The 22,591-nt window shown below is 42.6% G+C and overlaps 1 protein-coding gene across 4 annotated transcripts; it reads left to right on the top strand.

Moving 5' to 3' along the window:
- The first annotated feature begins 1,185 nt into the window (after positions 1–1,185).
- Positions 1,186–21,776, top strand: TRAF1 (TNF receptor associated factor 1). Of its 4 annotated transcripts, none has more exons than XM_049832873.1 (11): positions 1,186–1,318; positions 3,067–3,288; positions 4,968–5,052; positions 8,790–8,888; positions 10,498–10,659; positions 14,170–14,241; positions 15,568–15,633; positions 16,363–16,800; positions 17,309–17,486; positions 18,085–18,233; positions 19,508–21,776. In XM_049832873.1, exons 2-11 carry the CDS (start codon positions 3,080–3,082, stop codon positions 19,721–19,723), a joined length of 1,674 nt encoding a protein of 557 aa, XP_049688830.1. In that variant the 5' UTR covers positions 1,186–1,318; positions 3,067–3,079; the 3' UTR covers positions 19,724–21,776. The 4 variants fall into 4 exon arrangements, with proteins under 4 accessions (XP_049688830.1, XP_049688832.1, XP_049688831.1 ...); XM_049832875.1 differs by lacking the exon at positions 1,186–1,318 and adding an exon at positions 1,388–1,494 and having other exon boundaries at positions 3,070–3,288; XM_049832874.1 differs by lacking the exon at positions 1,186–1,318 and adding an exon at positions 1,388–1,494.
- Positions 21,777–22,591: the final 815 nt, after the last annotated feature.

The raw sequence follows: 22,591 nt of genomic DNA, 5'->3' as shown, positions 1-22,591 counted from the left end.
GAGCAGTGTTCAAAAATATTCTTTGCTTCTTCATGAAAACATCAGCATAGCTGTTTATAACAATGTGAGGAGAAAAAAAGTTCTGGAATTAATTCCAATATTTCTCTTAGCAATGCAACAAAGCACTACAGCATATACTTCACTTACATGTCTTGATCCCAGAAGCTGCCCTCCCTCCCATCTATTATTCAATATAGCTATAGTCTGTTTGTTATTGTATTTGGTAATCTGTACTCATGTTGGGGGCAGTCACCCAGGGCAGCTGTTCCACCTGTGGAACTATTATCTGCGCACACACAACATAGGAAGGTGTCACACTTCAGGCAGATGCTCGCTGATGAATAATAAACTCATCAGCTTTCACGCAGTCGCAAAGTATCTGGATGCGAACGCTGTTGTAAATGCAGCAGAGTAACAAGCCAAGCGAAGCAAGTAGAGAACCACCCCCGCTTTTTATTTTTAATTTTCGGCTAGGACTCACCCCCAGTGGTATTCCCCAAGTTTCTTTCACAAGGAAGAGCTAACAGATTTGCATCTGCAACTTTCTTCTGACTGAATCCTAATAGATGGGGTTGTGGCATGTGATTTCATAGTGAACTTTGTCAGGGGAAAAGAGGACCTTGTTCTGATAGTGAAACCTTCCTTTGTAGAAATCTTTTACTGTGCTGTGAGCATCTTAAAAGGATTTGCATGTGTTACTTAACTTGCCTTGTGTTAGCCTGGTGTTGTCAATACTATCTGCGTTTGAGAGAGCTGGAAGGCGAGGTGCAGCAAGGCTTGCTGGAGGTTTCCGAGTAGGGTTGAGGAGGAAATTCAAGTCTCCCACTCCCTTACTCGGGGCAGACAGAGGTGTGGAGAGGGTGTTTTTCACCGTAATGGTGCTCTGGGGCGGCAGGCGTTTCTGTCTCCCTTACAGGGCCGGGTCACCGTGTCGGACAGGCATCGTCACACCGCTTTCTGGAACTAGCTGTGCAAACAGACTCTCCGTTTCGGCTGTCCCGGGGGAATTTGCTCCCTCGGGCCTTCCCTTAATCAATTCCCCATCCCCGTCCCCGCGGGTCGGTGCCGGTCAGCCTTCCCGGGGGCTGGGGAGAGCCCCCGCGGCGGCCCTTCGCCGGCCCCCGCGACACCGCTGGCTCCCAGGGGGAGCCGGGCTGCGTTCCCTCGGCCGGGGGAAGACCCGCTTCACCCCGGCTCCCAAAGGCGCATTTCGGGTTTCCCGCTCCTCCCGGCCTGAGCGAGGCAGCAGTCGCCGAAATTCAGACGAGCCGCCCCGGCTCCATTTCCTCTCCCTGCGGCACGGGCGGCCTCGACCGCGGTAAGCACCGAGGCGGCCGCCCCGCTCCGCTCCCCGGCCCCGGGGCCGGGCACCGCCCCGCCTGCCGGCCCACTCAGCCGGTCACCCTCCCTTCCCCGAGGGGCTCCCTCCCCGCTCCCCGCTGCGGGGCCCGGCACGGCCTGGGCCGCCTCCCGCTGTGGGGGCGGCGGGCTCAGGTAAGGGGAGCGGGAGGGAAGGAGGGAGGGAGAGCGGGCCCCGCCTCAGCCGCCCGCCGCCGCGCCCCGGCTCCGCTGAGGTGAAACCGGCCGCGGCCCCTCGGCCTCCCCGGCCGCGCGGCCCCGATCCCCGCAGGGCGCTCCAGGGAGCACCCGGAGGGGAGGCGGTGTGTGTGTGTGGGGGGGCACTGCCCCGGGGATCCCGGCCGCCCGCGCTGCTGCCCGCCGCCCACGGAGCTGCCGGCCCTCGGTCCTGCTGAGGCGGGGATGGGGACGGAGGGTGGCAGGCGAGCCGGGGCCTGCCAGACCTGCTCCTTGCCCTAGGGCTGCCGTTTTACGGGGCGTTATCGAGATATAAAACACCCGTGGGGGTGGGCTTCCAGCCCTACGGAAACGACGGGCTCCGTTAGCGCAGCCGGCGCTCCGGCCCTGTCCTCACCTGGGTACCAACCCACGACGCCTCTTGACACGGCTTCGTTCACTCGCGGTTCCACATTGAGCGTTGCCGGTGTTAATTTATGGTTCTTGGCAGGTTGGGTAGCTGCTGCGTTTGTTTCCTAAGCTCCCCGTCAAATGGCTGGAGGGGCCAAGGGAATTGCCTAAGCCAGGCAGCAGAAAAATGCTGTTTGTTCAAAGAGGAGTGTTTTAAATCCAGGGCATGCCCTACCCACCGCATGGCAGTCATACGGCTGTTTCTGTGCCTGGCCTGCTCCAGGCAGTCTCGCTTCATTTTTTTTCAGTCTTGTTAGTCAGTGTTACTTTTGATAATACTGAGATAGGTGATTTTCCTGTAACAGAACTGTTATGGAAAAAAATGGATTTATAAAGGCATTATTATGATCAGACTGTGCCAGGTCCCTGAGCGAAAATCTTTCTTGAACTTTCCAAGCGGCTGTGGGGATACCACAATCAGTTTTGGTTGCATTTCCAAAAATAATTCAACTGCACAGCTCTTGTTAACCAAAACCAGTACTGAACATGCGTGACACCTTGGCACGTGTGGCTCAAGTTGTATCTGGTAAGAGCACAAGTACTAAGCTTTTTGTGGACTTGAGATTTCCTTTTTCATTTAGCCACTAGTTTTATGACTTCAGGAAAGTAATTGTAAACACATCAGTTCCTCAGTTTCTGCAACTATGAAGTGTAATCAAAAGTTTTGGCTGCTGGGAACTGAAGGTGATTGGGGATTTACTCGACAGGAAATAATTCTGTGTGATGTGGACCGATGGGATTGTAGCTCTAAGATGACGGCAATATTTACTTCATCTTTCTACAGGCTAAAAAACTCTGGGAAAAAAAACCCCAACCCTTCATTTTAATATATTGTCTGTTTTCACGTTGTGTTTGAGGGAAATTTTAAATCTGTACAGTAATTTCCTGCTGGTACCTAGTCAAACGCCACTGTGACATTTAGTCACACATGTCAGCTACAGACTCAATTAAACAGATCACTAGATTACTGCACAGGTTTGGAGCTGCTCGTGGACTTTAATGCCCGATACGATCTCTCACATCAAAGTGAGCGTGTGTGTGCTTGTTTGAGCACCTATTTTTTTTCCTTATCTCTAACAGTAGTTTACTTCAGATGGCTGAGAAAACAACCAGAGGCCTGCAGGATGTCCCTGGCTCTTCTCCTGATGAAAATGAATTTCCTTTCGGCTATCCCACTAACATTTGTGAGGATGTGCCTGATCAGAAGTACCTGTGCAGCAACTGCAATAACGTTCTGAAGAAAGCCCTGCAAACGCTCTGTGGGCATAGGTACTGCTCAGCCTGCCTCTCCTGGATTGTACGGTAGGTCCTTGCTATGGAGGGTCACACCGCAGCGACGGATTCTGTGGCTGCAAGCACCCCTGAGAGCTGTGTTGTGCCAGTGTGCTCAGTAGATGAGTCTGTGGATACCTGGCCCACTGGACTTCATTCATTTTACTATCTGGAAGTACTTACCTGCGGTGGACTGCAGGCTACTCTACCTTCTTGCTTCCAGTGTGGAAGTTTAGAGGTGGGGAAGGCTGGGTTACTGGGCATAATAGATGTCAGTTTTTTATCTGGAAGTGTGAGATAATGATTCTGAAGTTGAAGAACTAGTACAAGGCTGGCTTAATACTTCCATGGGACTTTATAGTCCTTTGATAAGTGATGTTATAGGATTGTAATCAACATTATCTTAGAGTTTTATTTTTAGTAACTCAGCTGGGTGACTATATGTTAACGTGCTGCTGCCATTAGTGACAAACAGTGACAGCCATTGTCGTGGACCACCTGAAAACGAGGAGCTGGGCGGGGATTTGCTTTAATTGATTAGCTGCTTCTATCTTGCCTTTTCTTTTGACAATTACACCTTGATCCAGAGCCTTTGGAAAAGGCTATGTCCGCCCTGCAGGTGAGAGGTGAAATTGCAGTACAATTCCGTGAATATGAGCTGACTTTAGCTTTGATGTTTTGGAAAATAGCAGCTGTCGAGATTCAGTGACTGGGCTTTAGTACTGGCTAAGTAAGTCTAAAGCCTGTTACTGCGCTTCCTCATGGATGTTATTAGAAAGCTAGTTTGCGTATGGCAATTCGTGCAGTCCCAGCTCTGATCACAGTGTGCAGAGGCACCTGAAAAGCTTGAGTCAAGGCACTGGCTGCATGTGATTTGAAGATCGACGTATAATAATGTAAAAATATATTGAAATTAATACATTTGACCAAATTACATAAATCCATTACTGTAAATCTAGAACAAAGACCCTTAATGAAGCAACATAAACCGTAAACTCAGAAAACTTTCAGCAGAACATAACCAGAATTGTTATATCTCCCCACTAACGAGAAGCTGGCTCAAACAGACTCATTAGTACAGTTTCAAATTAGTTATGCTGTGGTTGGAGGGATGCTTTTCTGATGAGCTTCTCGGTCTGTGTGAGTTCATTATTTGCCCGGATCCTAAACAGCACTGGCAATGAAATACATCTCTACTGAAGGGGTTTTTTTGCTTTTCCTATATAAAACTGTATGCTAAATATTTTGAGAGGAGATCAAAACCTTTTTTAGCTGCAGTAGGGTGTTAACTCTCTAGAACTCAATTCTGCACTGGTTCTACTATGTAATTTGAAGTCTATATTTCTATCTTGGGAAAATAGGTATTTTCTACATTTTAAAAGACTTTAGTTTTCATGTTACCTTTAATTCATGGTGGTTTTGCATAATTCATGAGATAAATAGGTTTCCATCTTTACTGGTTTTTATGATCTAGGCTGCTCTTTACTGCAATACAAATAAGATTTATGGGCCTAGTCCTAGTCTCGAGGAATAGAACAGCAGGGGTTTTTTTGACATCAGTGTCTTCAAGAATTGGCCCTTTAATGAACAAGGACTGAGGATTCTGGAAATTACCATTTCCATGGTTTTATTTGTGTCAGTATCTATACAAAGACCTCCTAAACTACAATACGCCAGCTGATTGTTATTTCATTCTTTCTTTTTGGCAGAAACAATAAAAATGCTATTTGCCAGAAATGTAAAGAGGAAGATCCCAGCACTTTAAGTGAGGGAAGCCTACTGGCAGAAGAAAGGGTAAGTTGTACTTCACAGTTCATTAATTTATCATTAACCATTCTCTGGGCTACTCTATAGTCATCACTGGACTACAGTTGAGGAGTGAATAATATAAAATGTGATAGGAACTGATAGTTACACATTTTAACTTATGCTTTAGTCATTTGGATTTCCCACAGTTTTCGATTTAAAAAAGTATAATGGCAGCCTTAGGACTTTCCAAGTCCGTCAGGTTCTGCAACATAAAATCCCACACTATTCCATATAATTAACTTTTTGTCTCAAAGTAACTGGTGCTTTCCTACTTGTAATGATACATCTTAGCTGTTACTACCCTTAGTAAGTATCCTAGTCTCCTGGTTCTCTGTACCCTTCAAACATGTTACCAAACCTAGAGGTAGAGCATTCCTAAGAAAAAAAGCTAGAGTGTCGGCTAGTCAGCTGAATTGCCTAGAAAGTATTTTGACAGCCAAGGTATCTGGAGGAAATAGTGGAAGACACAGAGCTGAACATAATAACTGCTAAAAACTATGCCCTGGCAAATGTTTAATCTGTAATTTAACGGTGCCCATCTCTTTTGCTGTTGTGTGATTTTTCCCGGCAAACCGCTGCAGTGTTCTATATCCTGAATACAAACCGGGCCATAGGGCTCAGTCCCAGCTTGTCTTTTTGCCTTCTTTCTGATTATGTGCAGCAATACCAAGAGACACACATTCTGTCTAGATTTTGTAGGGAAAAATGAAACCCAATAGGCAGCTGGCAGAGAGGTAAAAGATGAAGTTTAGGAAGTGGTTGCAGCAAAATAATGAATCTGCTGTTAATGCTGAACTTGGTAATATCCCAGAAAAAATCCTAAATTCTGCAATAAATTTCCCAGTAACAGAATTTCATGCATCATGTAACCACAAATAGGTACAGCTAAACCCTTAAGAACTTCTTACTCTATGTTAACTGTCAGTTCTCTTATAACTTTGGGATTTCTCTGCTGTGGGATTCTCACTAAGTCTGCTGGGACTTTCTGCAAAATCTGTGCGTGGGTTGTTGTAAACAGGGCCCCACTCTTGCAAGCTGATCTGACTGGGCAGATTCTTTTGCCTGTTGAGAGTCCAGATGAAGTCAATCACCACGAAGGCGTGAGGATCTGCCTGTATAGATCAACTTACAACAAATGGTTGGAGTTTGTAAACAACATGAATAATGAAGATCATTTAGCAGGTTTATTTGTTATATCTATTCCTGATAATCTCTGCTTTACCTTTGTTATGGTTTTGCTTAATGTTTATTTCCTATGCTATCTGTTTATGTGTTTATATTTTAAATAAGATACCCACACAAGGGAAAGACAGGCCCTATCAGGATGTGTATTTGCCTTAGCTTATTCCAACATCTATTTCTGTGGTAACTCCCATCCCTTCCCTGTTACACTTTTAATTTATGATCACTTCCTCTGCAACATATACTTAGTGCTGTTCATTGGTATCAGTTACTGAGCATCTGCATCTGTCACTGAAATCAGCTAGAGGAGGGGGGGCATCCTCCCAAGCCTCTGCTCACACCCTATCTGCTGTCATTCACGGACCTGGCTTAGAGGACAGTTCTCTGCTCTGAATGGAACATGAACAGTTTTGTGGCTCTCCCATCTCTGGCTGTGTTAGAGTGACTGTAGATCCTGGTTCAGGCTCCAGAGGGCCAACCTTAGCTGGAGAGAAAAAAACCACTAGATTTATCCTGGAAAGCTTTTGGTCCGATTGATCCATGTTGCTTGCTGATCTTCCTGACCACACGAGCTGTAGACCAGAGTCCTTCCTTAGCTAGAAGTTGTAAGATGCACATTGTGTGGGTCAGAGTGCCGGGGAGGAGTGCGTCTGGCAGTGTTTTTTTAGATGGGACATGGCAGGGGACCTCCACTTGTGTCACAGCCGGCTCTGGGACAGGCAGGTCTGGGCAGGTATTTGTGCCACAACAGCCACCCATGATCAACATCAGCAGGCCCTGCACCAACATCTTCCTTTGAAATAGCTAAAGTGAAAGAGGGGAGATGTGCAACTACAATATATCAAATCAGAGAGAAGCATTTTCAGTTTCCTTCTGTTTGACCCTGAGCACTTTTATGCCAGTGAGAGTCATCTCATTTACTGTATGAGGGTCTGACTCAGGTCTCTAAAGAAGTTTGTGCAAACTCAGGTTCCTAGATAAGAGTGCAGAGGTTCAGGTGAGTATTTTGAAGCAGTGACCTGTGCAGATAAAAGAAGAGATGAGGATTTCCTGCCTTCTTTTTTACCTGAGTAGTGTCCATAATGATTTGGCAACTACACGTGTGAAACAAAAAGCACAGGGAATGCACACAGCAGTAAGAAACCCATGCACTGCTGGGACTGTCCCTGCAGTTAAATATATTTTAAATGATCTATTTTGTAATGTCAGGAAATTCCTTGAGTTTTTCTCTTATGACACAGGGGGGAAAAGCCACCATGTGCCTGATAACTTGGATTTCTTTTCTTTGATTTTGCTCATAAATTAGACTAAAATGTTTCAGAGGATGGGGCTGGTATGCATTCACTAATTATACGTTGATTGCTAGCTTGTTACATAAACTCTTCCATATATGCAGATGGAGCCATATATGTTCTTGTACAACCTACATGATTATTTTTTAATTCTTTGTTTGTGGAGTTGTTTGCCATTTGTGTGCAAAGTTCTGGACTTTGCTTGCAGGTTGAGATTAGGAAATGAGTTTCTATGAGACTCTGTGTATAGAAATGTATATTTGTAGAATTGGCTGTGCTTTTGTGTGATTAATACTACAAATGTAGGTAAGTACAAATCTTTTATCTAAATTAAAAAAAAACCAGTCAGGAACGTTAATTGTGATAATTTTGTTTGCTATTTGTTTTAGCTCATTGTGTAGAATTTCAGTAACTTTTATTGAAGCGTGGGCATCATTTGTAAATACTCTCTCCCCTCTATTTGTAAAGCTTCCCCTCCCCAGTTCTTGCCTTCCTCTGTGTTGTTACATGGGAAATCTGCAGTCCTCTGTTTTGTGTGCTCACCAACGAAAAACATGCCATTAACTTTAGTAGGGCTTGTTCTGGTGTCAGTGTACCTATTTTGATTGTGTAAGATGTAATATTAAAAGTGTGTAGCGTTTCATAATTTACATCATAATTGTACAATTTTTCATGGTTAATGTAATAAAAAAGTCTATGTAGTGCAAAAAAACCCCACTCACATATGGTTTACATTTCTTTAGTACAGTGCCATACTAAATGGAAACAGCCATGGTCTGAGAAATGTACTCTCACTGCAGAACAGTCTCAAGTCCTCTCTGCAGCGCGTTTAGAAGGTGTTAATGACCCCCATAATGAAACGCATTCATTAAGAGTGGCACATGGCAGCACCCTATAGTTAGGGTCCTGTCAGCACATTCATTGCGTGTGACGCATTTCAGGCTTCCATGAAAAGAAACTTAAAATAATAGCTGTAGTTGGCTAGGCATATTTTCAGTAAATTTATATCACATCAGATAGTTTATTTTTGAACCATAAGAAAAAAAATATTTAATAATTATTTGGGCTTCTGCTACACTAAGATTAACTTGCTAGTTTAGAGAGTCTTATGGCAGTACCGTAAATTTAAAAAAAATAAGGGATTTATCAAGATCTGAAATTTTGACAGTCACATTATTCCTATGTAAAAAATGCATGCTGGAGTACTTTCTGACCAGTGTTTTTTTCCTTACCGTGTTTACTTTCCAGGCTTTTGGTGATGCTGCCATTAATAAAGAGATTTCTGAACTCAAAGTACACTGTGTGACCCCTGGATGCAGTTGGTCTGGTATCATGAAAAATTTTGAAGTACGTTTAAACCTGCATTCTTACTTGAATGGGGACAGAAAGACAATGAAAATAGGTTCTCAGCAAATACAAATTAATGCAATGTCATTAGAATCAGAAAAGGTATCACAATTTATACCAACATGTCTAAAAACATGACATTAACTTTAGTAGGGCTTTGACCAAATCCAGAACATCCTGAATGATTGTGAAATTAATGTTGCACAAATTTATATAAACTATGATTTTTTTTTTTCCAGTGGGTTTACTTATTATTTAAATGTAAGCATGTTACAAGCAGGTTTTGACAGACCAGAATACCTCAGTCTCCAGGTCATTGTTATGGGCAATATCCTTAGTATGTTTTTGTAAGAGAAATTATTTCCTCCTGTGTAAATGGCTCGATTGAATATCTTCGTCATTCTTTTCAGACTGATGTGAAATGCCCCAGGTAAAATATTTAAATGGGCAAGATTTGGGAATTTGCTATGCAAATTAGAATAATGAAGAAATGCAGATAATTCTGATACTAAAGCAGCTCTATTTTGGTCCCCTGGTGTAGGAACAGAGGGTCTTTCTGCATTAATAACAGGGAGTCTGCTGTGTACCTTGTATGACTGTGTATCTGATAAGCATCTGAGGTGGTGCTGCCTTTGCCTTGCTAATTTTGGACAAATTTTCTGTTTGACTGTATTCCTCTTTAAGGAAAAATCTACTCAGTTTGCTTAGCTTCATGGTTTTGAGAATTGGAGCCCCTCTCAGCATGAATACATGGCAAAATTGATTTGAGAGTTGGGCGTGTGATTGAAATTGGCATTTCTGAGCCTGTTCTGTAGGGGACAGCCATCTCCCTTTAAAGACAAAATCAGTTGTGACACAGTGCCTACAAGAATCTTCAGTAAAAGAGGTCAGAGTAAATAGTTTTTATTGAAATGCTGTGTTTTTAAGAATCTGAAAGTAGACCTGTTGGATGTAGTTACGAAAGAAGTAATGCTAATATTTTTTCTTGTTGAGACGAGAGGAGGCCAACAGTGAAAAGGAAATGTTTTTAAAGTTATTTTGAATATAGGTGAAGGTTGTGTCCTAATTGTTGCATAGAAGGTGTCAGCTGTCCATTCTTTCATGCTGTGCAGAGATGTCAGCACACTAACCATATTCATCATACCAGCCAGAGCAGGATGGTCTCAGTGCTCAAAAAACCCCATCCAAAACCCCACAAAAAAAAAAAAAAAAAAAAAAGAAAAGAAAAGAAAAAGAAAAAAAAAAAACCAACCTGAAAAACCCCAGGCTAAAAGTTAGGGATCCTCTAATACAAGGAAAAGAGCTGGGACCAGGATCATGTTGTTTTCAAACAAGAGCAACTAGGGAGAGGCAGTTCAAGGGAGACCTCATGTTTGAATTTATCAAAAGTTGTTTGGTTGTTGGGGTTTTTTTAAGGTAAGAATTAACAAAAAAGCGCCAGTAAAGTTGGTGAATTTTTCACCAGTAATCTCGGTAACATTGTGGAGTGGGACTTTACCCAAGCTTAGAAGAAATGCAAAGCAAAGATCTAGGCTGGCAGAATGGAAACTATTTATAGATGAAAGTGTCTCTGCAGTTTACATTTTGGTTTTTAACTTTTTACTTCCAGGAGCATCAGAGCTTATGTGAGTATGCTTTAATCCCGTGTCACACTGGTTGTGGACACATGGTGATGAGAAAGAAACTTGCAGATCATTTGGAAAATGGATGTGTTAATAATGTGACAATGTGTCAGAAGTGTAAGCGGAGCTTATCCGGTAGTGAATACCAAGTAAGAACATTTCTTTGTTTCAAATGAAGGCTTTATATTACTGGCTTAAATAATCTATCATGGCATTTTTCATCCTGATTTCATGAATGCTATTGCATTTGGAGAATATTTCATTTTCCTGAGTTGGCTAATTTTTCCATGCATGTGTTGGAGGTAAAAAAGAGCTGTATTTGATAGTCTGCTTGTGATATTACAACAGAGAGGGAAATATCTGTGTGCTCATCTAGGGCTTGGGCAGCTCATCTTTTAGCACCTGTCTTGAAGCATGTCTCCCAGTATGAGGTAGGTAAGAAGCAGAAGAACACAGACAGTGGCAGGGAAGAGATCTTGAAAGCAGCTGGAGTTTTATTCAAACTAAAACTGCCCACACATTTGTAAGGCAGGCTTTTGTCAGATAGTACTTCTATTAGACATGGTCAGGTATAACTCTCCAAATTAGCAGCAGTGTCCACATGAACCAGGAAGAACGTACTCTGAATCTGCCAGAAATTTCTCGGTGACTATTTAAACATATTTAATTTATATTTTTATGTTTAAGTTGTGTTTCCCACTGTTGTGACAGGGACTTGCAAAATGTATGTGTATATACCCCATGTGTGTATATACAGGGTAACCCTAGTCTGTCCCCAGCATTTGCTCAAAATCCTCTTTAAAACAAGGGGCTTTTTACACAAGAATGTAGTTGATCATCAAACTTCTAAGTTTATGTTACTAAACCTATTTCTTAAAAGTAATGACTTTCTCAGTTGATGCTCAAAATTATGATAGTGGGGCAATGTTATGTGTTACTGACTTGCAGATTTTAAGTACCTTTATACATTCATTTTAACTTCAATAAAAGGTACTCTTTATTTTAACCCATTTTTCTAGATGCAGTAGAGTACAAATTCTGGGAGTGGTCTAGGGCATGAAGTGAGCTAACAGACACTCTTCTGTGTTGCTGAAGGAGGAAATGGTGTGGTGGGGCAGATCAAAAGTGATAGGAAATTATCTGTTCATGTGTGAAGACATTGGTGAAGATGTAACTTCAGTGGCACGCTCCTCAGCCTCATGATGGAATTGTATCCATCATCTGTTGTTTAGGACGGTTTGTGATTAAAAACTCTTGGAGCAAAGCAATAGCAGCATGAATGAGAGATGCCCCACACCTGCTAACACTGCTGTGTGTGTTTGATTTGAAAGCTCTGAAAACGTGCTCATCCCAACCCCACCTAACTTCTGACTCTGTGGGCTCTGTTATCACAGAAAATGTTGCTGGGGCAACACTGTTTTGGGGTGTAGCGTAATGAATATTGTTCCCTCCAGATGATTTAAAGAGAATAATTGCCAGCCTTGAGTTTTGTCCTGGAATGGGGCCATAGTGATATAAGACTTACATGGCAGGAGGGTTGTGAGTATCTCAAAAATGTAGCCTGAAGTAAACAGTAGTGGATAGCTTTGCGTGTCATAACTGTCACAAAGTTATGCCTTTCCAAATACTGAGCTGTAAGATGTACTCAACCTGGGCCTAACAGTCCTTTTGGGGTAAGAATAAGGTGCTCTTGCTAAAACATCCTTCTTGGGAAGCTTTTGCATGTGCTCTTACTTCACTTATAAGATCACTTATCTTACTAACTCTTAGACAAGAGTACCTGGACGCAGGCACATTTTACCAGTGCTAAATCCAGTGTATGTTTCAGAGAGACAGTAAATACCAGAAAGTGGCAACACTTAATCCCTTTCAGCCTTCTGTAAGTGCAGTAGGCAGGCTGGAGGAGGAAACCTGAGCTGTGTGAATGTTCCCTGAGCACCTTTCTCTTTTCAGAGGTCTGTGATACCGCAGATCCACCTCAGTGGGCTTAATTTTCCTGCATTGAAGAACTGTTTTCCTCCCACTCATTCCGGTTAGCTATCATCTAATTAATTTTTTCGTTAGGAAACCTTGGCAACCAAGCAGGGGATTGGCCTTGAGATGTTGATTTTTCTCTGCCTGCCTTAGTTAGTATTTGTAAAATTGGAATTTTGCTGGTACATGATCTGCTTTATTAAATTTGCAGTGATGTGGCATACGAATTTTGATTATTTGTGTGTATTCCATATAGCCACAATCTTCTGGGAGCAAATAGTAAGTTTTGGGCACTGCTGTCGCTCTCTCCATCTTAGACAATCAGTCATTGGTCTTCTGGTTTTCGTATTTCCATTAAAAACACTTCTCACCAACCCCTCTCTCCTGCAAAAAAATCAGTGATCTGGAGGAGTCATATATCAGAAAGGAAGAAAATAAAGGCATAATTTGTGCAATAGCTAAGATAGTATTAAAAAATGAGTTAGAGAGTGAGAAAAACCTATGGCTGTATTTCTGAGGATTGGAAGAGAAACCTCAGGACTCCTTGTAGGGGAGACTTGATGAATTGGAATTGCTTTATCAAAAAATTTCTAGACTGCTATAGGAAATGTACTGGCATGCAAAAGCATTTATAAAGATTAAAGACAGCCCCCCTGGACAGCATGAATTGAAAGCTGACAGTTGCTGTGTTAAATACACACACTACAGTTGTCTGAACCAATGGCAGGAGGATTACTTGGAGCCAGAAATGGCAGGAAGTCTCGTGTTAGCGGTAATGCATTTTGCATTAGCACATCATGATGGAAAATTTGGATTCAAGCCTTCAAAATATTAATAAGCAGGATGCAAGAAGGGTCTGCACATTAAGCAAACTATATGAAGTCAATGCAGGAGGACTTTGTATTTGGGTTTCCTGTGTATTTGCTTTCTGTTCTGTAGTCCACCTGCATGTCATTGCATATATATGTGCATGTACACATATGTGTGTATGTGTATGCACATAACTATGGTTTGAACTGGGCAAGACTTGTACGTTGCCGATCTTGTATCAAATTTCCCAGGGTGACCTTGCGAAGCATCTGTAAGTAGTTTCCAAAAGCTCTGGGCCCCATAAGCGAAAGATCACGCTTTGTACTTTCACTTACCAGGTATTGCATCTGGAGATCGGTCACTGAGCATGCCTGCAAGGCTGAGAAGAAGAGTAATCAGCTTAGAGGCTTAGCTTGAGAAACCTCTGAGTCTGCAATTCGTTGACAGAGGACAGCAGCACCCGCTTTTAGCAGATGTGCTTTAGTCCCAAATTTCTGAATGTTATTTCCTCTAAAGAGAAGCCAGAGAACTCTGCAGTCTATTTTGTAGTGAGGCCCAGAGTGGACAGTCTCTGGACAGGGGTACAGGATTTTGCACCATGTGTTGTGGAGCTCATAGTGGTCTTGGGGAAGATAGCCTTCCTTCCTTTTCTCTGCCTTAAATCCACACCTTCCAGGAAGAAAGCAAGAAACTTGTTGTAAACTTTTTCTTCCATAACACAGAATTTCTTGTAGAAAAGCCTCCCAAATCCCTAAGTTTCTGTAAAATGGGAATAGTATTCCCAAACACAAGCTCTGTTTCAGAGACTCCTAAATAAAGATGCTCAAATGATTTTAATAATGCACTAAATTATTTTCTTCTTGTTGTAATGACAGGAACATTCATGTGAAGGCAATTTATGTCCGGAACAAAAACGTGTCCAAACAGAAATACCATCAAAGGAAAAGGTAGGTAAAAGATGAGTGAATGCAATACAGCTTTATTTCAGTTCATAAAAGTATCACTTGTTTGTTTAGATTATCACTTGTTCATTTACATATGGCAGTATATCTGGGTGCTTCTTACATTCAACATAGATCTGCTGACTACCTTCTCTTCCCTGTTCCCACAGTTAACTTTATTGAATTATCTTCTCAATTAATCTTACAAAAATGGGTGTCGTGGTTTAACCCCAGCTGGCAATTAAGCACCATGCAGCCACTCGCTCACTCCCCCCCTCAGTGGGATGGGGGAGAGAATAAAAAAAAAAAGTAAAAGTCATGGGTTGATATAAAGACAGTTTAATAGGACAGAAAAGGAAGGGATAATAATAATAATAATAGAATATACAAAACAAGTGATGCACGATACAATTGCTCACCACGCGCTGACCAGTGCCCAGCCAATCCCCAAGCTGCAGTGTTCCCCAGCCAAATTCCTCAGTTTGTATACTGGGAATGATGTCATATCCTATGGAATACCCCTTTGGCTCATTTGGGTCAGCTGTCCTTGCTGCGTCCCAGCCCTCGCTGGCAGGGCAGCACGAGAAGCTGAAAAGTCCTTGACTTCATATAAACACTGCTTAACGGCAACTAAAACATCACTGTGTTTTCAACATTATTTTCATCCTAAATCCAAAACACAGCACTATACCAGCTACTAGGAAGAAAATTAACTTTATTCTAGATGAAACCAGGACAATGGGGAAATGTTCTTTTCCTTTCAAATACTCAGGGACACCCACATGAGCAAGGGAAGAATACGCTGTATAACAGCATCTTTGAAGAGACATACTTTTGGTTGCGAAGGAGTCTAAATCTGAACATCAGTCAGAGCTTTAGGTCTGATAGATCCATTCATTACCAGGACATGCTGCACAGCACAGCTCTTCTCTGTATTCTCTAAGAGCAGGAAGAGGGTTGGAGTGGCTGTGTGCATGGTGTTATTTACTGCGGTGGGCCACTTTGCTTATTGGCATCTTATTTTTGAGAAGTTGTTACTAGAGGATCACTGTGGTTTGTTAAATTATGTTAGATCATTATGGGGTCTGTTAGATGGACACTTAACTGCCAGACTGCATGCAAGAAACTTGTAATCAACCACACTCTTGACTCATTTACCAATGAATTTTCAAAGCTGGTTGGACACTGTAAGCTGCAGTAATGCCTTGACTTGAATTAACCTGATTTATAGCCGCTGGCATTGTGGCCTAGTTGTTTGTAGGTAAATAAAAGAATCTCTTTAAATTGGTATTTTACTATTTTCTTTCCTTTTTTTTTTTTTTTCCCCAACAGAATCGCTCTACACCATTAATCAACAAGGATGGATGTCGTTTTTCTGAAGTTGGCTGTTCATTTAGGGTGAGTGTAACAGCTGCCTTCAGGAAGGTCTCAATTGGAATATAGCTCGGCACTGTGCCTTTTGTCTAGCCAGCCTTTGTATTCAGGGTAGTAGGCCTTGATTTATATATATCTTTAAGAAAAGAGGGAAAAATCTACCCACTTTTAGTAGACCAGCAGATGTGTTGGAACTGCCATGGTTACACAGTGTGTGTAGGGTGCAGTTCAGCCAGTGATACTCTGTATCCTGCACTGCACATTCACTTCAGGTAAAAATAGATGTTTATTACAGTTCTGCGGGTTTATCAGATATGCTGTTCTACTCTGTTTTGAATATTGCCATTAGCCTCTGATAACAGTAACGGGTTGTCTTTGCATTTTAGTTGGCAGCTGTTGCCTTGTCTCATCTTTTGTGCACAGTATATGTATTAAATACTGGCTTGTTTGAGAATCTTGCTGGGACTCTGCCTGTGATCCTGTTTAATACAGAAATTGTAGATAATTGTTTTCTTTTTATGTAGCATGTGTACACGTGTGAACACATAGCCTAAACTGATCATTGGATGGCTTGTTGGTTTTCCTCTCTCCGTGTCTCCTCTGAGAGTCGGCTGCTACGTCGCTGGACCTGTATCTTGCAGTTTTTCCAACTCTCTCTCTCCCAGGAAGTTAAAGGGAACATTGGTTGATTTGGCCCCAGGCCAGCTATGGTAGTTGTACGGAGGGTGTATTGACAGTGTCTTCTTCTTACAGGGAAGCAAAGAGAAGATAAAAGAGCATGAAAAAACTGCAGTTGGGGCCCACATGCTGCTTTTGCTGCAGCACATAAAGCAACTGAAGGCAAGCTTGTGCACTGCTGCCAAAGCTGCAAATGGTTCCATCCCACAGTCAGAGCTGAATGTGAATGGTGCAGGAAAAAGCATCTCTGATCTGCAGATCCCAGGGGGGCTGGAAATCAATGGGGATCTGGAAGTAGACTGTTTTCCTGGATCTTCTGTTTCTGAAGATGAATCTGTTCTGCAACAACTTGTGAGGGAGAAAGTGATTTCTGAGCTAGAAAATAAGCTACATGTGTTTGAGAATATTGTGGCAGTACTCAATAAAGAGGTGGAAACCTCTAATTTGGAAATCACAGCCTTTCGGAGACAGAGTGAACTTGATCAAAATATAATAAGAGGCCTTGAACTGAAGGTAAATAGTTATGATAAGCATCCTCTGTGTGCTTGTTCTGTAGATAACAAATATTTACATGCATCAGTGAGAGGTGGTGTAGAGATCAGGACAGGGATGGGCACAGGAATTTGAGCTGTGAAGCATTAAGTTCTGGACACATCTACAGAATCCTTTTGGTGTTTTGGATAAATTTTCAAATGGGGATCTCTAATATTTGTTACCTATATCCATGTTTAGGTACCTAGATATTCCTGAGAGTTTTGAATGTTCAGAGTTTTCCATGATCAGACTGTAAGCAAGCAAGACAGTTGTTTAGTTGACTGATCCTCTTAAAGCAGCATTATGCCTGGAGGACCAAACAACCATCTATCCAGTTGATTGCCTTATGTATTGACACATAACTGTCACTTAAAAAGAAATCAGAGGAGACCCTCCAGAACATGAGGACTCCAGAACGCTTCTGCTACTTCTGGAGCACAACAGCCTGGAGAGGGGGGTTGATTGGGAAGTGATTTGTTTTTTCTAGATTGCAGAGTTGCACCGGTGCCTGACGCAGAAGGATGCAGGCCTGAGCAGTCTTCATAAGAGTCTTCTGTTCTCTGAGCAAGCTTCCTATGATGGGGTCTTTCTGTGGAAAATAACAGATGTTGGCAGGAAGTTACAAGACTCTGTGACTGGAAGAACAGTCAGTTTGTATTCACCAGGTAAAACACAGGACGTATATGTATGTTAGCAAAACCCAGTCCTTTAGAAAACCCACTGATTTCTCTAGAACAGTGCTTCTTTCTGCTCGCATGGACAGGAGATCCTTCAAAATAGCTCCTTAAACTAAGATGCTGTTTATGCGAAGACCTTATGCTCTCCTGCCTATAATTCAAGGGAGCTGTGACATGCTCTTCCACAGACTTGTGTTCTATTCTGGGCTTTCATTTTGCAATTTGCCCTCTGCCGCAGCTACTTGCAGTGACATCTGCTGGATCCCTCTCGTCTAACCCACAGCTTGGTGCCTGATGGAACCGAATGGCTTTCTGCAGCAGTTATCTCCCATGTGAGAAGTAATTTGATTAGGTAAAATATGCTTGTGTGGCTAATAACAGGTAATTTTCACCAAGGTGTAAGGCACTAAAAGGATTCCAACCACTGGATTTTCATTGCTTATAATCTCCAGGGTGTACTGATTAGTCTGTTCTCATCTCTGTGATGGCAAAACACATCATACGCTGTCGTTTCCTATATGCCAGAACACTCATTATGTCTTTTTTTTCAAAGGAGGCTTTACTAATGAAGGCTTCTGATTTTCAGCTTTCTACACTGCAAAGTATGGCTACAAGGTCTGTCTGAGGGTGTACCTGAATGGGGATGGGACAGGAAAAGGAACCCACGTGTCCCTGTTCTTTGTTGTCATGAAAGGAGACTATGATGCTTTGCTCCCGTGGCCTTTCAGACACAAGGTAAGAAGGGCAACCTTTTCCTATCTGATCCTAGCATAAACCCACTACTTCTCCCAGTGAACACAAGGGGACTTTTTCTCTGGAGTTTAGTGGAACTTGGAGTGCTTTCCCATTTTCCTCTCCAATAGCTACTAGCCATAGTGTGATCTTGGGTAATAATTTGTCTCTGAATAGAGTGACTTACACACAGGGAAAGCAGCTCGTACCGAGATTCCATACTTTGCATTGTGGCATTTTCAGACACCACAGTACTGGTGCTTGATGTATCCCAACCGGTGTCCACCTGGGCTAAAGCCAGAGACACATTTTTTGGCTCTTGCTATACCTAGATAATACCAGTTTATGAGGGAATTACGATTTGCTGCCTGAAGCACAGGTGTCAGAAATGTGAGGTTAGAGTTCTACTTACAAACATGCTATAGATGTCTTATGTGATCCTGATCTTATTTTTTCTCATTTTATAAGTGCTATCTGGTAAGGGCAACAATGGTTAGAAAAGCAGTGAAAGTACACACAGGGTTCTGATCTCTGTTCTAGCACTTGCCTTCATGTGGTAATAATTCTGTAAGCCTTTCATATAAATAGCCTTACTACCATTTAGCGGCCAAAAAAAATGGAAATCAAAGTTCCCAAACTTCACTGTATTAAAAAATTATTACATACTTTTCACATTTAAAGCTAAAGAACAGTGAGTTAATAAAAGTGGTAATGAGATGGGGAGATTCTGTACTGACATTTAGGTTGTGTCTTCTACATATTTGTCTACAGGCAGCTGAACTGTTTCTTTTGATTCCAAACCACAATAACAGAATGAATGTAATGACTGTAACCAAACGTGGGGTTTGTTTAAGTTGTCAGGAGAGAGAGGAAAAATGTCTTTGGACTGTGCAGTTCTCTACCAAGAAATAATTCTTTATTTTATTTTATTTTATTTTATGGGTGGCAAAGTTTTAAATACCTTATCTGGGAGCTGCTATAATCTCCCTTGTTCACATTAACTGACCTTGCAGGTTGCGAAACATTCGTCAAAACATTCACATCAAAAAGCGCGCAGACAAGGCACTTCAGGACATGTTTTAGTGGGCATGGTTGATGGTTGGACTTGATGATCTTAAAGATCCTTTCCAACCTAAATGATTCTATGATTATAATTTGTATTTAATTATCAACAGACCTTCCAGCTGCTTTTGCAGCATGTTTGCAGTTCTGTCTCTGATAGTTTCTGGTTAATTTTGCAGTTCAATTACTCATCATTGCCGCATTCTGTGTTTCAGGTTACATTTATGTTGCTTGACCAAAATAACAGGGAACATATTATTGATGCATTTCGCCCGGACCTGACTTCTGCTTCATTTCAGAGACCAGTGAATGATATGAATGTTGCAAGTGGCTGTCCCATGTTCCTCCCTTTGTCCAAATTACAGTCACCTAAACATGCCTATGTGAAAGAAGACACGCTTTTCCTTAAATGCATTATAGAAACAAATTAGTAAATCTTGAAATATGGGTGTCTGGTAAATCACCCACTGAATTTCATTAGTTTACAATTTAAAAAAAGTGAGCTTGAGATTTGTATTAGTTTTCACATGCACACAAAATCCAGAGAGCCTGCGCCTGTGCTCCACTGAATCAGTTCACACCCGCTGAAGATCTGCCTGCTAGAGTTATCTACTGCTGAGCATGCCAAGTACTTTGCCCAGTGCCCCATGGAGTGTGCTATTGCAAATGAGAAGTGTGATTATTTAATCAAAACAGCCAATGCTCCCAGTTTAGATGTAGACTACAGTCACGCCCCCCCCCCCCCCCCCCCCCGCAGATGCACTTGTGGAAAAAGGCGCTGTTCTTTCTCACGCTTGGCCCAGGCGTGGGTGTCGTTCTGCCTAGGTGTCTGGCAGGGAGTGCAGCTCAGGCTCCCTTCTAGCACCCTTGGGTTAACAGGTTTCTGGGATGCAAGGGGCGAAGCTGAGCTTTCCGCATCCTCTGGCAACGCTGTGGCATGTGCTGCTCCCTTTGCTGGGAGGTACGGAGCGAGCATCTGTCAGACTGCGCTGGCTGGCAGCCCTGATGTGGGGTTTTGGCTGTTCCCCCACCAGGGGCAAGGGCAGATTCCTTCCTCTGATCAGGTGTCTCTGTTTGTGCTTATTGATGACCTTAAAAGCAGAGAGTTGTGGATAGCATTGGTAGCTTGAATTCCTTATACCGGATGATTTATTCCTTGCTATTTATTTTAGACTTATATTTATGTGCTCTGTAAAGAGATGTTCTGTTGCATCAGCAATCAGTGACCAGATTACACTGTGCCTTGGGGAAATTACCTCTTGTATTTCCAAAGGAGTTGTTAGACTTTCCCATTACAGATACGGAGCTCTGAGGGTTGGTAACTCCCAGGAAGTCCAGAGCTGCCAGTCCAAGCCGTGGTAAGGACCCCTCAGTAGCTTTGTTTTAAAGTGTTCAGTCACTTGCTGAACCTTCAAGGCAAGTGACTTACTAGAAAGTATTGATCTTTTTTTTTATTACTTAATTCTTTTTATGTGCTCTGATGTTTTAAGTCTTTTCACACGCTAAAATAGAAGTAACTAGTAGAAATGTTTTTGTCTTTTTTTTTTTTTTTTTTTTTTTTTTATAAATAGAGGTAAGGAATGAATTATTTTTTTTTATAAGCAAGTCAAGCTGGAAATGTCTGGATGTGTGTGAAGTTCAAATGCTACACCTTATTCCCAAAAAGCAGCAAGTCTCGCCGCCTTTGTTCCCTGGTTAACAACTGTTTGACAGAATCAGTGGAGTTGAGCTGGGTTTTGGTGCAGCAGTTTCTGAACTTCCAGCAAACTTGTGCTGCAGTACAGCTTGCTTGTCCAGGACTTGGAGCTGTTGTGCAGAACGGGTGGGACAGCAGTGTGCAAACCCAAGGCCTGATCTTGCAGACGCAGGCAGGTGTGTATGTATAAGCAAAAGGCCTTTATGCAATGACTTCACTCATTTTACCTTTGCAATATATCCCATGTCTCAATTGAAAACACAAAACCGACAGACAACATTGTGCCCACTGCATGAGAAGGGAAAGCAGAAACTGTTTGTCCGCTTATATTTTGCAAATCATGGAAACGGCAGCCATCTAGCAGAACTGGTGAAATGTCATGTGCTGGGACTAACCTCCAGCCTGGCTGCCGGCGAATGAAGAGATTTTTCAAATCTCTCATTTCTATCTTGACAGCATCCTTTAAAGTAATTAGTTGTGATGAAGCATCAAGTTTCAAAAAAACCCATGGCATAAACAAATATCTGTCGAAGCTTGTTTGGGAAGGAACTGGATATTCTTTGCCATCACACACACACAGTCTCTCTGTCTGTCTTTCTTTCTCTCTTCCATGTTTAAAATGTTCTTTCAGGGACAGGAAGTTATTTTTCCAGTAATGTGCCAGCCCCTGTAACCACACTGGAGTAATACGCCTAAAAATACTGTGCTTTTCATGGCTGTGTAATTTTGTCGAGTGCTGTATTTATTACAATCATTCATATTTTCTTACAATTTTATTTATTTCCTAAATAAAGCTCTCAAACTTAAAAAAGTTTGTGTGTTATTTTCACTGTAAAATAGGGGATTGAGCAACCTGGAGATACAGTGATGGCGGTTTGCTATAGAAACAGCTGAGCGGTGCTGCAACACCCACTTATTTCTACTGTAGTAGCACCAAGCAGGTTTACCCAGCGCAGGGCCCAGCAGTGCTGTGCACTGCCCGGTGACCCAGAAATAACCAGTGCCGGTCCCCAAGAGCTGATAATGCCAACAGTCAACCGAGGCGCTCGGGATGAAGTGCCTTGCCTGTGGTCCTGCAGGAAATCGTGGAAACTTTGGGAATGAACCCTAAAGCATCTCTGCCATAACGATTGGCTCACCTTTTCATCGCCTCTGGCAGTTGGTGTTTGCATGGAAGACGCAATATATAGAGTTTTGACCCAGAAAACTGAATAAAGGGTTGAAAATTGAATAAAGGCGCTACCCCCCTGCCAGCCGGGCTCGGTGCTCAGGGGGATCTGGACGCAGGGAGGCGAGCGTGGGCGATGATGGCCTGATCCGGCACGGCCAGCTTATTCCCAGAGCCTCTCCTGGCTACTGCAGCCAGAGCGGAGCAGGAGGGAGGCGGCAGCTGATTTTACAAGAACTACTGCAGATTAAGATAGTGGTCGGCTCTGCCTGGTTGCCAGGGGAGTTGGAGTTGCTCCATACCTGTGTAAGCTTTCCTTGGTCCTCCCTGGCTGCGGAGCTGCTTTTCCACTGGGGGGTTTTAATTAGCTGCTTTTATCGTAGTGGGCATTGACTTCCCACAGCGGCTTGGCTGCCTCTTTGCTCCACTGTTACT

Source organism: Accipiter gentilis, chromosome 29, assembly GCF_929443795.1.
Source record: "Accipiter gentilis chromosome 29, bAccGen1.1, whole genome shotgun sequence".
NCBI lineage: Eukaryota > Metazoa > Chordata > Aves > Accipitriformes > Accipitridae > Astur > Astur gentilis.
The sequence above is the reverse complement of the archived record's forward strand: the minus strand, read 5'-3'. Positions and strand labels throughout refer to the sequence as shown.

Excerpts from the sequence above, each read along its gene's own strand:
- TRAF1 (XM_049832873.1), top strand. The coding sequence starts at position 3,080 with ATGGCTGAGAAAACAACCAGAGGCCTGCAGGATGTCCCTGGCTCTTCT. Across the intron at positions 3,289-4,967 it reads TGCCTCTCCTGGATTGTACG|AAACAATAAAAATGCTATTT; the intron begins GTAGGTCCTTGC and ends TCTTTTTGGCAG. Across the intron at positions 10,660-14,169 it reads TATCCGGTAGTGAATACCAA|GAACATTCATGTGAAGGCAA; the intron begins GTAAGAACATTT and ends TTGTAATGACAG.